This window comes from Netta rufina, assembly GCF_964035555.1.
Source record: "Netta rufina genome assembly, chromosome: 1".
NCBI lineage: Eukaryota > Metazoa > Chordata > Aves > Anseriformes > Anatidae > Netta > Netta rufina.
This window is the reverse complement of record NC_140123.1, coordinates 67927308-67945009: the sequence shown is the minus strand read 5'-3', so window position 1 is coordinate 67945009 and position 17702 is coordinate 67927308. Positions and strand designations below refer to the sequence as shown.

General features: G+C 43.1%; 1 protein-coding gene across 1 annotated transcript in view; it reads right to left on the bottom strand.

Moving 5' to 3' along the window:
• Positions 1-16662: 16662 nt before the first annotated feature.
• AFF3 (ALF transcription elongation factor 3) overlaps positions 16663-17702 on the bottom strand; it is a gene marked incomplete at both ends in the record, with an annotated part of 325435 nt that continues 324395 nt past the window's right edge. Inside the window, one exon of the mRNA XM_084282865.1 lies at positions 16663-16784. Coding sequence (XP_084138991.1) covers positions 16663-16784 — 122 coding nt within the window. The remainder of the gene's footprint in view (positions 16785-17702) is intronic.

Below are 17702 nucleotides of genomic sequence, written 5' to 3'. Positions count from 1 at the left end.
TGAGGGTGAATACAGCCTTGGGAACACTTAACTCAGGCCGGTGAGTGCATGGGACTCTCCTGTGGAACGAGCAGGGGGGCAGGAAAGGCCCAGAAAAAATAGCAAAATGGTTTAGGGGAACAATCCACTCTGCAGTGTTTCAGGGTTTGGTATTGTTTGGTTTCTGCAAAATGGGATATAAGCATTTCAACTGCAATTACATGGGCTTCAGGCACCAGAACTACGCAGAAAATCTGTGCTTGGCTGTGTGGGCGTCAGAGAGAGGCTCCTGAAGTAAGTAAATTGATGGGGGCTCGGAAACTGCTGCTGCTGCAGCTGGGCTGAGCTGGATGGAGCCTGGATCTCCAGCCAAGCCCTGAGGTCCTGGAGCTGGCAGATACAGTTTGGAGCATATGGATTATTTATACGGACCTCAACAGAAGGCCTGGGCTCCCTTCAGTTTGAATCGTGGTCAGAGAAGAGGTATATCCGCTGCTTTTAGAAAAGGTTGGTTCTTAAGGAGCATGTTGTCAGGAAATAGGTGGTTTGTATGCACGAGCCTCCTAACAGAGAGCTGTTTGCTGGGGATTCAGCTCAGGTCATGATTTAGCCTTGCCCTCCCTGTTGGTGCTGGCAACTCCGTAAAAGGGAACACAAGGCAGGAGCAGGTATCAGCTGCTGGCAAAGAAGGACCTCAGAGACAGATGTGGGATAATCTACCCCTACAGAAACCTAATTTTTATTCTCCCATAGTCAGATGCTGGCTTAAACTCCGAAACCCCGTCTTTATGCTTCTTCCAAAGTTTAGCATAATTGTTCTGAGTGGATATTCCTGTGATCCATACAGCCCGTCCCATCCTTCTTTGAATCCTGCAAAGTTCCTGACCTCGGTGCTTTCCTGTGGTGATACCTTCCACTGTCCAATTACCCACTACGTGACAGAGGATTTCCTTTGATCAGCTCTGAATGCACGAGCTCTTCATTTTGCTGAACATTCCTTTATTCTTGCGTTATACAGCAAGGTAAAGAGAAGTGTCTGAGACATCTTCTCCTGGAGTATTTTATCTTGCTGAGTCCCTTCTTTTCCATCTCCTTTCTGAGATAAACAAACCTCAGTCTTTCCATGCTCTTCCTGCCATAGTCCTGCCTCTGCCTCCACTGCCCACTCACTTATTCTCACTCTCTGACCTCCACTCATTCCTGCAGGATCTTTTGGAGCTCGCAGAGGGGCATGGGCAGTATGCCAGGTGAGAATTCAGCACTGAATTGTATAAATGGAGAATATTTTCTGCTTTATCCACCGTCTTGTCCACTGAGTAGCCACACACCTTGTTAGATGCTTGGCTTGCAGCTGTACCCCGAGCAGATGTCTTCAGTGAGCCATCTGCAGTGCTGTTTAGGCAGCTGGTGCTGAGCTCTTCACCTCAGACCTTAATTTCTGTAGCCACCTTCTCTCTGGCACCTCTCACAGTCATGCTGTCTCACTTCATTTGGCAGATATCTTGCTACCCGGGCGGTCTGCGTTATCCAGCAACCTGACCTTACCTCACCTTCCTTATTACTTCTTTTTCTATCACTTCAGGAAGAAAGGTCTTACCCTCATTTAAAAAAGGCCTTTTTAATGCTTCTTTTTGATATCTGCCTGCTTTTATGCCATCCTCAAAGTATTCATGGCTGCTTTTTCATGTATAAGTAGCTCTGACATGGTTTTCCCACACTGCCCAAGCAGTCTGTATGGGATGAGCTTTTCCATGCTGAACCATAAGGTTCCTACTACTTTGTAGTTGTTCTGACCACCTTAATGCCAAGTTTTCTTGTTTTACCTCCAGGACAGAGCAAAGGGCAGCAGGGCAGGGTAATCTGGAATTACACGGTACGTCCATGAGAGGTGCTGAGATCACAGAATCACAGAATCATTAAGGTTGGAAGAGACCCACAAGATCACCTGGTCCAACCACCCCCCTGCCACCACTGTCACCCACTAACCCATGTCCCCAAGCACCACGTCCAACCTCTCCTTGAACACCCCCAGGGACGGTGACTCCACCACCTCCCTGGGCAACCCGTCCCAGTGCCTGACTGCTCCTTCTGAGAAGAAATGTCTCCTCATTTCTTACCTAAATCTCCCCTGGTGCAACTTGAGGCCATTCCCTCTAGTCCTGTCACTGGTTACCTGTGAGAAGAGGCTGACCCCCAGCTTCCCACACCTTCCTTTCAGGCAGCTGTAATTCTGATGTGAGGCATTCCCTTTTCTGACTATGCTTCCTTGCTCATATGGAAAGCTCCTTGGAAGGGCAAAAATAATTCATGTGGGATTAGGCAGTGACCTCCAGGGCTGTTGGGGAGCTTGGCACTCAAATGCATCTCAACCACATAGAAAATCCCACTCCCCATCCCGTTATGACACTGCAGAAAGCTTTCTTGCAGTTTTGGAGCTGTGATGTCTCTCACATGCAGTTGTTGTGGACTGTGGTTTTTGTACAGGATCCCTGTTTGCAAAGTATCCTTTTCTTGAACTAAAACCCAAAACGTTCTTGAAGTAGAAAAAGGAATTTACTTCCAAACATTTCTTGTTCTTTGAGCCTACTTCATACCACCATGTTTTGCTGTGTTGTCTGGATAAACCGAGGTGTCTTTCATATTGGTATATAACATTGAAAATGGATAAATTCTTGAAGGTAGGAAGTTGGGAGCGTATTAGGAGTGGACTGAATGAAGTTTGGGAGGGTACCCGAAGAACATCACCTGGGAAAGTGCCACCATGCACTTGTTTCTGCTGCCTGACTCAAAAAGGTGCAGCAGAAATGCTGGGAGGGATCTGTCTGGTTACTTTTTGAGAGAGCAACTGGGATGGAGAACAGTTTGCAGCACGGCTTAAAATGAGAAGGACCCTGGTGAGTGGAAACTCGGTATTGCTTTAATGAAGGCAGTACAATCTGAATGCCATCGTTTCATTATGTGCCAGTTGTGCCCGACACACGTTTTAAATTGGCACTTGTAAGGCGAATGGAAAGGCAAAGAGCAGAGCTGGGCTGCAGCTGGGTCACTTCTGCTTCTTCAGTGTAAAATCCTCAGGACACACACACACACACACACAAAGCTATAATCAAAAGTGAATTCTGGGTTGCTTTCAGGGTTCCAGCTGCCTTCTGTCGGCTCAAAGCACCCATCTGTGCTTTGATAGGAGCTTTGTGATGTGGGTATCAATTTACCCCTTTCCTATGCTCAGAGACCGACAATATAGCTTCATCCTCTTCTTGTGGCTTTGTGTGGAGGGGAAGGAGGAATTTTGTGAGACTGTGACCTACAGCAGCATGACAAGACAGAGTACATGTTTTGTGTACACCTTGTTCATTAAGTTCAAATCCTCCACTCGGACAGTGTTTTAACTCAGCTCAATGCACAGCAAAGTCTACCATATTTTATTGTGGTTAGAAAATAGAAGCTCGAGCTAGATACCTGAGGACCTAAGCCTAGGTCCTTAAATCTCTCCCTAGTCAAAATGTACGTTCTGATGAAACGAGAACAAGTTATGGCTGCTCCATCTAAACCTTTTTGAAGCTTTTACTCCAGGCAACGTCATGAAGAGAGCTATAAAAAGAATCCACTGAATCCAGATTGGCCAGGTTACAGCCACTTGCCAAAACAGATGATACCGTGGTTTTTGTCTTTGAAGTTTAAATAACATTTATCGTTCTTAGAATCATGGAATCGTGGAATGGTTTGGGGTGGAAGGGACCTTAAAACCCACCCAGTTCCACCCTTCTGCCATGGGCAGGGACACCTCCCACCAGACCAGGCTGCCCAAAGCCCCATCCAGCCTGGCCTTGAACACCTCCAGGGATGGGGCAGCCACAGCTTCTCTGGGCAGCCTGTGCCGGTGCCTCACCACCCTCTGGGTGAAGGATTTCCTCTTAACACCTAGTCTAAATCTTCCCTCTTTTAGTTTGTCCTATCCTTGTCCTATCCCTACCTGTTCATGTAAGAAGCCACTCTCCATCTTTTTTATAAGCCCATTAAAGGTACTGAAAGGCTGCAGTGAGGTCACCCCGGAGCCTTGTCCAGTGTGAACATCCCCAGCTCTCTCAGCCTTTCTTCACTAGAGGTCTTAGCTTCCTCTCTTTTCAGGTTATCAGTAAGTTTTGGATGCCAGTGAGAACAACTCTACTGATCACACCAAAGGACCATTTTCTGGCTGTTGCCAGTGTGGGATGTGCAAGATGGAGGTAAGGGTGGAGCAGACATGCCGTGGTTGGAGTTGGGTCCTGACAGAGAACCTGTTTATGTTAAGAACAGCTTGCTTGCAGGTTCTAGCAAATAACCTGCTATGCTGACCTGCAAACAGAAAAATACTCTCGCTGCTGTCACCTGGTTCAGCTGTTTCTTAAGAGGTTTTCCTGGAGGCACTCGATCTGCCTGGGTGGGAGGGCTTGCTGCCGGCCCTGTATCAGGTGCTGATGCTTTGGAGTTCACTGCAGGTGCTGCTACTCGCCTGGCTCCAGGAGGTTTCTCCTCATGTGAAGATTTTAAATTGTTTATCCAAGTCATCCAGAGCTCTGCGCAGATGATGGCCTTGTGCCTGGCACAGGGCTTTGTACTCTGGGTCCAGCCACCTTAAATGATGTGATTTGTTACAACACTGAAACCCTTAACTGGTCGTAGCTCCAAAATCTTGCTCTTAATGGTTCTTGAGAAGCTCAGTAGCAGTGAGAGGGCTGGGGATGTCTTGTAAGGCAGTTTTTCAAAGACATGAAGCCTTTTCCCAGCTGCTTTTCAAATTGGATATACTCCTTGTGCTTAGTATCTTCTTTCTGCTTTACCTGGAGGGATTTGCATATCGTAAGCTGTTCACAGCATTGTGTGACCTTTCTGAGGGAGAGGGGAAGGGAGGGGAAGGGAAGGGAAGGGAAGGGAAGGGAAGGGAAGGGAAGGGAAGGGAAGGGAAGGGAAGGGAAGGGAAGGGAAGGGAAGGAAGATCTGTGTCTCTAGGACTATATTGTCTATTGTTTTACACTATGTGTAGGCATATGTTACGAACTCAGAGTTCTTGACATATGTAACCTTAGCTTCTGATCTGTAATGCTGGTATTTGAGAAATGACTACTGAAAATCAGTAGAAACTCACACTGTCGGGAGCTGCATAAATGGTCCTAGGAGACATTGTAACTGTACATCTCTACTGGTTTGTAATTCCTTATGGGACAGGAGATTTGTACGAATTCCTACCCAGAGAGTTGGGTAGCCTGGCTTTCATTTTAAGAAACATCCACACATGCTGTTGTTTTCTGCTGGTTTCTGTTCTTACTTTAAAGAAAACTAAGAGGGAGTCACGTTATTGTAAATGTGGGCTTGGCACAAACGTGAAAGGGCCACAACAGGGTCTGCATTTCAGCAGTGCTTGTAGCAAAGCTCCCCTTTGTGCTTTGTCTGTGGGCTTGCATACCTAGTAAACAAGGTCACAGCCTGTTCTGTTTCCGAGTAGCAAATATGACTGCCTATGCACACTTTCCTCACATTAAGACCAGAAACTCCACTAGAATGCAAAATTTCCCCATAAATTGCTTTTTTTTTTTTTTTTTTTTTTTTTTTTTTTTCTTTTTCCCTTTTAGTGCACTTATTCCATCTTCAGGTTTTGAGTTCTCTCCCTCTCTCTCTCTCTCTCACTCTTTTTATTTTTTTCATTTTGGTTTGGCTTTGCAATTAGCTCTGACACCATTCAAACTGAAGCCCCGGAGCAGTATTTTTAGCAAATAGCAGTCCACGAGACGTGGTAAATTCTTCATTACTTTGCGTCTTTAAATCAAGATTGGGTGCCTTAATAAAAGGTTAGAATTCTCTTCATCAGGTTATTAGCCTTTGATTAAGGAATCCCTTGATGAAACCTTATGGCCCGTGTTTTCCTGGGAAGTAAGACTAGATCATCATAATGAGCCCTCCAGGTCTCCAGCTCGGTGCTGCCTGACTTCTTTCCTGACCTTGAATTAAGCTGAGAAGGTTTTTGTGGAACAAACCAGAAGTGAAATCCTGCAAGATTGCTTGGCAGGGTTGCCAGCAAGCCGCAGCGATGTGGAAGGAGGGGAGGCAGCACCGAAGCACGCCGGCCCACCCTGGCAGAATTGGATGGAGCTGCCTGTGGTGTGTAGGACTGAGCTGAGACCCAGGTAGGGTATGGATAACGTGTGCATGGTGGCAAGTCACAAAAGCAGAAGGTTTCTAGGGAAGCTCATTCCTTCTAGCCTGCCCCAGGACATCCAGCCAGTACTTGCCCTGCTGTCAGGAGCTGCTCAGGAAAATGTGATTTCCCCAGGAAGAAGAAGGAAAACACCTAGCTCCCCTCCCGCCTACCTGGGGAATCAGATGAGCAGAGAAAATGGCTAGGAGGTACCATTCTGTGAAAAAGTCATGTTAAAGCATTTTGGCTTTGGCAGAGCATGCTGGAATAAGTAATTCAGAGGGAGAACAATCCCACATGGGAATTTTTCCTTTTTCCTGGTACAAAGTTTTCCAAAGACCTCTCCTGTGGAGAAGGGCAGGTGGCTTAGTTTGGAGCACAGGCGGCTGCGATGGGACCCAGAGGCTACACCACAAAACCAGGCAAATTTTTCACTCGGAAACAAAGGTTTAAGAAAGAGACAGATGAGACGTACTTGAGACGGAAGGATGTTGATTTCATGGTTTATTGTCACATTAAAAAAGTAATCTTACTGATGAATTAATATTTGCTTTTTAATATAAAAGTGCTTATTCTTACAAATCCTTAAGGCTCATTCTGTTACATTACAGTAGGATTTTTCACCATCCCAGAAACTGTGCTACATGAGTTTTACATGAACTGTGGACATAGCAAAATCTCCAAACAGTAAAAGAAGTCATTAATAATTTCATTGCCTTTGTACGCATGAACCTGTTTAGTCGTGTGACAAAATTTAACATGAAGACAAACAAAAGCAAAATTTTCTCGTACTTTCTAGTTTGGCTTGGAACTGATCCCCATAAGATTTCTGATTTGCTTGAGTGACTGGAACCAATACAATTGTTTCTGAATCTTAATTTTGTACTTGTACGGCAAAAAGGAAGGAGTGAGACAGACCACTGTTACAGATGTAATACCTACCCTATGTTTCTCACTACAGAAAAAAAAAAAAGAAAAGGAAGGAGTACCAAGCACAAGTGCTGTTCATACATGATATATTTGTTTTGTAATGTCCCTATCTTGTACTTTTTCCAAGGTAAAGCTCCCACTGAAGCCAACATAAGTTTTGCCTGAGGGAGGAATAAGACCAGGGCTCTCACGGGGAATATTTTAGATTAAGTGGTTTATTATGTTTTTGTCTCCGAATGGAAGAATGAAACAGGTGAAAGTTACTAAAGCTCTTGTTTGTATTGATCACAAGTGGAATATGATTTGTGGCATATACTATAATACACAGATAAGAATATAAGATATTTATTTTTAATCATAATTAGAGCTATATTAGTTGGATGGGTGGTAAATTTGCTATTTCTACTTAACTTTTAGATATCTATTTACTGTAAAGACCTTTTTTTTTTTCAATAATTGGGTCAAAATGCAGTAACTAAAAAAATTACCTAATGCAAAAGACAAAAATAATTTAAAGTGTTCTGGAGCAAGGGGGGAAATGCTAACTGATCTAATAAATAAGGCAGTTTAAAGCATTTGTGACTGCTACAGTGATATATGTACATATCTTACAGCATAAATTACTGTACAGAATACTCCGTTTATTAACCTGTGTAAACAATATTGCCTGCAACGTAGGGATGTGTTGTGGGATTGCTCTCACTGGAAAGATAAACTGCTGTAGCTTTGGCTGGGTGGGCGAGGCTTCAGGAGGAACACCCTCGGAGAGAAATGTAAGCAGTGTTTTATGAGATGCAAATAAAGCCACATTGTCTTGAATAAATTTATTAAAAAAAAAAAAAAGCAAGTGTTCGTTGCAAGAAATGAAATATGAAAATACACAAAAATAATTCTGGTTGCTATCTGACCCTTGAGTACCTCAGCTGAACAGGGGCTACGTGAAAGGGAAGGTGGAGAGCCACAACGTGGCAGCACCCAGTGTGTGCTGCCCACACGTCCAGCAAATTGATCGAGGGGGATCTCAGTGGCTGGACCTCACTCTGGGACTGCTACATCACTGTTTCAACCACTGCTGCTACCCTTAGGAAATGGGAAGGGAGTTATGGTTACTGTCATTATTGCTGCTGATTAGGTAAGTAATGACAAATTTTAAACATCCTCTTTTTTTGACTGCCCCCTACTCTCTCCCCTATCTTTTTATTGTCCTTGCCCACCTGCAGTTTGGTTTGGTTTTGGCTTCTGTACGATGGCAGCTCTTTGGAAGCAAGTCTGTGGCTTGCTCCCTGTAGGGTGCCCGCTTTGACAGGACCCCTGGTCTGCAGGCATCACTGCCACCCAAGCTTCGATCAGTAATGAGCACAGGGGGACAGGGAGCTGCCCTAGGTGAAGCACGAGTCCTTGCACAGCCAGGTGTTGTTGCACTGGTTATTATCTCCATCCACTGTGGCCAGCACAGAGGCCCCGTGTGGAAGGCCTGGCTTGGCTGTGGAGAGGAGCCCTGATGCCTCTCAACTCTTCTGCCTCATCTCCTGGAGGAGCTGCTATGGCACTGGCAGCGTGCAGGCAGGCTATGAGCTCTAGGTGGCCTTGTGTTGCCTGCAGATTATTCTCCGTGGATAAAACTGCAATGTTGTTCGAGTTCTTTCGCACAATTTGTTGAATTTCCATAGAAACATTGGCCTCTTGTGGGCCGATGGCCAGTCTGATCTCTTTGACCATTGACGGAAACACTTCCTTCTGTTAAAAAAAGCCAACTGCACTTTCAGACAGCGTATGAAAAAGTGCCTTTGAGTGTTTACTAAACTGTAAAATGTATTTTCTGGATATTTCAGTAATCTTAACAGAAGAAAGGTGCACATTCAACCCTCAAAGAACTACTTTGGATTTGGGCCTAGTGAGTTAGAGAGTGGGCTAGGAATGGTTCAAGTCCGAAACACATGCTTTAAACACACCAGAAATAAATTTATTTACCTCATACATATTTTCTTGCTTGTCTGCTCCCTCAGCCATACCCTGCCTCAGCCTACCCTATGGTATTTTACCAATTTCAGCAGGTAGTAACAGGTACAATCATAAACGTGGGGTGGGATTTGTATTGTCTCTGTTTCTGAGCTCATCACGTAGACTCCCTCTATAGCTAGTGACAGAAACAAGTACAAGTACTAGGGTGTGTTTCTTCTTGCTTATTGTAGACTTTCAGTACAGGATGAGGTGAATCCCACCTTCTGTGATTAAATAAGGACTTTTTTTTTTTTTTTTTCCTCTTCCATTCCAGCTTCTATTGCTATTTAACCCCAGAGAGTCATTACAAGGCTGATTGCATGGTCTCAATGACCTACGGAAAGTCCTTGGACAGGTGTGAGGCTACCAGTTCCTGCTGGTTCTACTGCAGGATCCCAAATTTCAGTGCTCATTCAAGCAAATCAGTAACACCTGAGCCAAAGGCCTCTGGCCTCACTGGCACTGCTGCAACCCCTCTAGCTGCACTGCTGTTGCACTTGGGGTATTTGAGTCACCAGCACAAAGGCTTTGGGTCCCGAGATTAGTGGCCTCTCATCCATCTGCTCACCTAAAGAAGAGCTGGTCAGACCTTGTGCATGGAGTCATCAGCACTCCCCGTCTCCTCCTAAGAAGGGAACTAGTTTCTTGCTAGCAGTAACGGGAAGAAGGTGGGTGCTAGTCCCACCAGTAGGGTGCAAACAAGAAGAAAACAGAAAGGTCCCGAGCTGCTTGGAGCAGCTCTGCTCTGTCTCTTGTCCTGCGCATCACCAGCCCAGGCTGGGAGATGGAGTTGGGGATGAAAACTGTGGGGCAAGGGAAGCTACAGGGAGAGCAGACTGTGTGACCAGGGAGGTAAAACGACAAGGTGAGGAAATGTAAGGTGCATTCATGTATTGATGATGGCAGTAATTAGCTATATGTGATTTCATGGGGAATGCCAGAAGCCCCCATGCTACCAGGCAGCACTTTATGCGAGCAAATGGAAGATGGACTTGTTTGTCATGGGTGAAGGCAGACTCCAAAATCTCAACTGCAGATGAAATTGTTCTTTTAGAATACCAATATTTTTAGACATAGAAATGGGAAAAAAGACTAAGAATGGCCCTTACTTTGGTAAATCTTATCCACATCTAGCTTGTTCCCACAGGAAACATTTCCTTTCATGTCTGTGGCTAGGGTGAAGATTCCATAAATAAGAACAAAAAGACAAGTAGTGCTAAGTAAGGAAGGATTTGCTTGTACTGCCTGAATAAGATGAACAGCAGTAGAAACATTTTGCTGATTTGACTGGTGTTCAGTCCTTGCTGAAGCGTTTTACCAGTGACTTCTAGAGGCAACGTGTCAGAACAGAGCACAGAATTTAACCCCGTGACAGTGGTTAATGACGGCATGATTTGGGAAGACAACGTTGTCCTCCAACATACCTGACTTCCCGGACCAGATGCTGGTAATGTACATCACTAACAGATGGATATTTTATGAGAGGCACTTTTTTTGGTTTTGTTGTTCTGATAGCTGACCAGTCCTCTCTGCAATGCACCATTCTAAAGGACAGCATCTATTGGTCTGGATTCGTTTCAAACCAGATTTGTAGTAACAAATTTGAACTTTTCTGAGGCTGCTCTGAAAAACACTCTTGGTAAGACTGAGAAGGCAAACTTCTTTTACAGAAAGACAAAGTGTCTTATATACAAAAAGAATTTGCAGTTCTTAGGATGGCTCCCCACCACTTGGTTAACCTACACCGTTTGTCCCAGAATCACTGTTGTGGTTCTTGCTTGCTACGAGGATCAAAGTTACAGATACTCTGGGAATGGCAATTTCACCTAGACTGTGACTCTATGACTCCCCTCAGTACTAAGCACTAGTTTTATATGCTCTGGCGCTTACACTGAGAGTTTAGATGATATTTAAGGAATTTGAGGGTCTTGTAGCTCTGGACTCAGGGGTGAAATTCATCCAGTGTGCTTAGCAGTTTTTTCCATAGCTCTTCTGCAGCACTTCCCTTCTGAGGATGCAATGTGATTTGCAAACACTAATTAATACTCATAAAGCCCTATGAGGCAGATAAATGTTAAGTACCCCTGTGTTAGTACATATGAGAAACATGAGACCTGAATGCCTCATGATCCGTGCTGTTCTTTATATTCACTCCCCAAAAGGAATATGTGCTCTGGGACAGAGGAAATCTCCCATTTTTTTGTCATCCCTCTGTTTTCATTGGACCCAGTGAAACCCTTTCAGGGTAGCAGGGATGAGTCTGGGATTCAAGCTACACTGTGCAAGATGCAAGTTACACAGATCAAGAAAGAGAGCAAACCTTGCTGTATTTTCTGCTGGTTTTGTGGGGGAAAGCAAGGCCCTTTGCACAACCTGTGGGATACTTGCTCCATGCGCCAGCACGTTGCTTGAAAGGCAGCTTGGGCTACCAGAGAAGAAAACATCCCTGAAAGGGCACTCATACCTCAGGACTTCCAAGAGCAAAGGAGCCAGACAGCAAGCAAGAATGACTTAAGAAACATCTCCAGCTGAATTTCAGTGAGGAAAGCCTTTTGAAGGACTGATAGAGCCTTGGATACTCCAAATCTTGGTATTTATCCTCCCTGTAGCTTTAGTGAGGTGAGGGCAAACAGGGCCTACGGTAACTTTCCCAGTTTGTTAATCAACCTTCAGAACAACTGATAGCATGGCAACCAGTAAGGCTGGAAATGGAGTCTCGGCCTTAGAAAGGGCAACTGGCAGCTTTAGGGGAGACATTAAAGTAGCCGAGTCTTCATGCTAACAGTATGGGTGGGAGACATTGCTCTCCGGTTTTCTTCACAGGCTAGGCATAAGATCATCCAAATGCTTTTCTAAATGAATTCTGACAAATTTATCTGTGGTTACATGCCTTCCCAGCCCTCAGTGCACAGCACATAAGCTAATGTAACAATTATAATTATGATACTGATCAGACCTATCAGGCCTTTTTAAGACATGAAAATCAGACTAATTCTCTAGTTTCAAACACAGTGAGTTCAAAGATGTGATGTAAATGCTAACAGAAAGATATGAAAACGAGAGGCATGTTAGGTCTATGCCAGCCAAACCTCTATCGTTATCTTAACAAGTTCATATTCTTCAAGCATTGTTTGTATTTCTATTGTGCCAAGAGATTTTATTCTTTAGTTTGAGGATTCTCCCTGGAGGTGGGGAGGGAAACATTGCTATTGTTGTGAAAAAGAAACATTTCTTTTTGACATATTAAGCATTAAGCAGATTATGCAAAGGCAAGGCATATTGCAGAAGGAGAAGTTCTTAATATAGCTTTGACATGAACCCATGACCCCCCAGAAGATTTAGAAGAGTTGAAAAAAAATGTATTACTTTGACAATCATCTAATTTGAAAAAAAATATTGTAGAAATTCTTGGAACTCACCCCTGTTATTTACATAAAAGTCAACCTTTCCTGCTTAAAATCATGAATCATTTAATGTCGCATCTGCAGGGTATCTGAGACAGACGCCATTAATCCAAGTCATTTTGCAAATTCCAATTTCATTTGGATTAAAACCTACAACGAAGTCAGTGAATAGTATATACTGTACACGCGTTAAGGCTGGTGACTATAGAAGTCTCTTGGGTAGATAAACAAAGCACAGATTAGCCAGGTCTAAGTATATGCCCTCATCTAGGGAAAAAAAAAAAAAAAAAAAAAAAAGATATCCTGACATTTCAGTGATGTAGATTTGAATCAGTAGCCATGAAAAATGGTTGAACATTTGTATTACGAAAGAGATACTATGGCACAGTCCCGAAGGTGCATTTCTTATAAATTAATTAGCTGCACAAATTATTTTGATAACAGTTACTGCAGTTCTGAGGTGATATGGCTGCTCAATGATGAGTACTTGATGATCAATGGTAGGCACTAGTAATATCCTTCATGCTGAGTGACTTTTATTACTATTTAGATTTACAGTATATACATACATATTTGTATCTACACTTAGGGCTTGATCTTCTTAACCTCCTTTACCTAAGGTCTTCTGTTCACTGAAACCTCTTCCTTTGGAGCCCTGTGATATTTGGATAAAAGAAATAGGCAAGCAAGGAGCTGGGGTATCCTGCCACGTGGCAGGGGGGGACTCTGCTTGGCTTTTGGCCACACTTGAACCTCTGCATATAATTTGTTCTTATCTGTCATTCATGCCACCACGGAATACTATAAACGATTAAGGCCAAGGGGTCTGTATGATCTTGCTGTCTCTGAGGATCCTGTAGGCTGCAATGCATTTCTTGCATCCACCTGCAATATATAGTTCCTTTGAATGCATTCCCATTGCTTTACCAGCCTCTCCCTCCAGGCATAATCCTTTTAGGTTTGTACGGACTAACTTCTTACTTTCACAAAATGAACCTGAAAATGTTATAGTGTAAAGAAGCCTGCATGTTCCTGGACTTTTACAACTGGTTGAGAGAAGTAAACATCTCTCACTGAGCCCCAAAAAAGTCCTTGGACTCCCTTGGTCTCATCCAGAACACACAAAGCACCTTTGAGTCATGTTGAAATGTCTAAAACTATTCAGGTTCTTAACGTGGAACATCTGCTTAATTGGATCAAATCTAAAAGCTGCATACTCTTTACCAAATCTGGCCCTAAGAAAATGAATAAAGTATTTGTTGACACCATGTCACATTCAGCTTCAGTCATCTAAACTGCAACAACCATTATACAGCAAAATAGCCCGCACGGAAAAGTATCCTAAATAACCTCTAGAAAACACAGCTGTAAGAAACCCTACAGAGAGGAGGCCAAAACTTCTAATCCATTTATGTCCAGTTGGTTTAACTGGCTGCTATTTTATCCTGTTACACCACCAGAGGTTAAGGCTTGGTTGGGCTCATCGGACAACATGGATGATGCCAGCACAAAACCTAAAAAACCACTGTTTTTCCATGGAAGCAATGGGTATTTTAGCTGGAGTAATTAAATATTAGAACCATGTACAAGAAAGGACAATCATCTGCAAGAGATCCTTAGTACTTGGAAACACGTTACAACAGGACAGCATTAATTCTTGCATTTCTTTGTGAAGTTGCTTGACATATTACATCCATACAAAGAGTTCATCGTGATTAAGAAAAATATCCCGATCTTAGTAAAATAAACATGCTTCAAAGTTCCATACTTGAAACTCAAATGCCATGTGTGCAATAAAACTAAACTCCATTTAAGGCAAGGAATATATGTCACGTCTAAAATTTCTCAACATTAAATAGCAACAAGGGCTCCCAAACCCCCAAACTTATCTGAAGATAAACATCATAGGCACCATCAAAGAAAAGAGAAGCAAATCTAATCGGAATTTCACTTTCCTGATCTGAGGAGAAATCCCACAGTACCTTCATATGGTATGGAAGCAGCTGATGGAATCTGCTGCTGCTAGTCGAGTACATCATGGCAGACTTCCACAGCTGGAGATCAGGCAAGTAATAAACAGAAAAGGCACTGACCAAGTTCTCCACGATACTCGGGACCAAACAACTTGTGTTCCTTCTAGGGCGGTTGACTGGAATTAAGAGTGCCTGGAGGACTTGGAGGATGTGTATTTTGTCATTTAAAGGCAGGTCCATGTCCACTCTTAAAGCCAGCCACGCTCTAACACTCAAGTCTGTATTAAGAGGTTACCACAGCCTGAGCTCAGTTCTCCTGGGCAGGATCCGGGCATTGACCGGCACATAAAATTGGCCTGGGATGGCTTGGGACTCAGCAGTCCCTTGGAAGTTACCCTGCTGAGCTGCTTCGAAGAACAGAGTGGTGTGCTGAGTCTGAGCAATAGCTGCAGTTATGGTAAGTAGCCTAGACAAAAAAATGCACATATGTAGGGCTCTGTATGTTCTCAAGCCTGTTCTTTAACACAGGGTAAATACAACCTTTGTTCTACTGAGCAAATGTGCCACTCTGTTTGGTATCTTTTTTTTTTTTTTTTTTTTTAATGCATCTCTTCAAAAATCCAGGAGGAAAAAAAAGGCAGCAGAGACCAATCAATCAACCATCAACATCAGTGGCTACTTCTACTTGTATCTTCTATTGAAAGAGTTTTTTGCACTCATGTTTCCTTAATATATTTGTAAATTAGAATAGGAAACAACAGTCAAAGGGTCCAGTCAGTGACTTGGACAAGAATAATCCATTGAAGTCATCAGAGCTGCTGACTTGAGTAAGGGCTTCAAATCTGATTGCAAAGCAAGCAAAAAAAATATTTCCAGTAACAGAGGAACAAAACTAAATGTGTCAAAACCACTGAAAATGGACACGAATGCACTAAATGCACACACAGTTGGTATGAACTGGCCTTGACCTCAGCTGACCCAAATTAAACTCCAATCATTGTGGGATTAATTCTTCTGGCACAAAAAAACATAGCCTGTCAACAGGAACAGAAAACATCCAATAAATCAAGAAACATTAAAGCCTCGTTGAGGATTATGGATGAAGAGTGAGAGGATTATGATAGGAAACAGTTCTTAGCCTGATGAGCAGCAAACTCAGCTTCCCAGATAAAGGAAATTGCATGTAACGTTCCCGTATAGACTAGAAGAACAGGCTGTGAGCTTCTGCTAGATGAAAAAGATATGAAAATCAAAATCTGTAAGATGAAGCCTTCCCATGCAAAGCCAACAACTCTTACAGATATGTCTCTCTGTCTGTATGCAGCTGAAATTAACACATTTTCTTTACTAAGTGGATTGCAGGTTGCCATATTTTTTCATTTATCTATTTACTGTCAGTAACAGAATGCAATTTTCCACCACCTCTTTTAAAAGTTCTTGCTATCAGCATATCTGCTTTCAGGCTTTTTGCCCGATACTGCAGGTTGTACTGTTGGTGCGGAGCTGAACAAGAGGTAAAGTTATTTAAAAAGACAGGAGATAAAGAAATGCATGCAATTTGTTGAAAGTTATTGCACATGAAGGAATGCCGTCTTTCTCCAACTTAATGCAGGCTACACAACTCCTCTGCATGCCCGCCCCAGTGGGGAGGTTACAGGGAGATGGAACATTATTGTTGGAACTTCTGTGAAGTGTCCGTGCTCGCAGTAAAAGTTCTCCATGGCAGAGATTTGCCCTCATTCATTCCAGTTCAGGAAAGCCCTCGTATATGTGCTTAAGCTCTACTGAAGTCAATGGGATTTCGGTACAAGCTTAAAGGTAAGAGTCTATTGAGAGCTTTCCTGAACAGGGATTTGTGCTTATTGCACTTGGTTCAATCAACCCATGAGATTTTGGTTTCTGCGTTTTTCAGCCCGTGAATAGAAAGGGTATGTTTTGTGCATCAAGATCAGTTCTTCTAGTACTTCTAGCGTATGAAAATGTTTGGAGAGCGGTACAGAACTATTCATTCTGAAAAGACATCATTGTATATTGTACATATGCACAGATACATGTCTACACTCGGAAAAATTTTGCTCAACATTGAAGAAATATTCACCTTTGTTTGGATCAATGCTGTGGTTGACTATTTTTGTAGCACAGTGTCCAGAATAACTGAATTATCCATGAAAGGTATACAGTCCATGTGAATGGCACACAGTCATTATGACAAGTGAGCGCTATTCCGCACCCAGTGAAGTCCTTGTTGAGTGTACTGAACTAAATGCTCCATACTGCTGTGCAAGGTGATAGGTCCCATCAATGCATCCAAATCATTAAAAAAATCTACAGGGAAAGAAAAAAGATTCGGCATCAGAAGAGTGAAGCTGTATTTGCTACTTGTCAACCTTTAATAGATTTTATTCTCTTGCAAATTGAGTCGAGCTGAACGTTTCATGGAAATGAAAGTTTAGTGCTGGTGAGATTAATTTTAAAGCCCTGTGGTTCATGATGTTACAGGCTGATGCACAACAATTTTCTTTTGAAGGAACAAAACAGTGAGTTCTTCGGCTTTGCCTTTCATTAACTTCCATTGTCTTGATAAAGCAAACAGATGCTGGGCAAGATTTATTCCGAGATTAAGGACAACTAAATGTAAAAGTCTAAACACGAGTGTTTGTCTATACATATACTAGATATCCAAATACCTTGATGGACAAATAGAGACCTCTATGACATGTTCATCCCAGCCTAAGTAGTAATTTGCCTAGCTAGCCATGAGGGACTTAATTCAGTTGCCTATGCAGAGGCATATAACGCCTGTTTGAGATGTCCTCAGGCAGTTGATACATACAGTTTGGGCTGGCAGACCTAACACAGGACATACATAAGACTTCTGGAGCAGCAGTGTAGGAAAGGACACCTCAAAAAAAAAGGGCATTTGCTACTGATAGTTTGGAAAGTGTATTGTATCCCTCTGTGCTCTTTGGGGTGAACTGAGCAGCTCTTTGAGCTCTGCTGCTTGTATTGAACAAAGCTCTATCAACTGTAATGGGAGATAAGCCCCCCCAGCTCACAGACACCTATGCTTAGGTGTCCTCATTTTGATTTGAATCCTGCCCATGTCCTTGTCTTAAATACGTAATTACATAGCCTAAAAACCAAGGAATACTTTATCATCATCAGATGATGAGGCACCCACTCAGGGAAAGCAGCTCAGCTGAGAGAATTTTGCTTTGAAGAGGGAGTGAGGGCACCTCATCC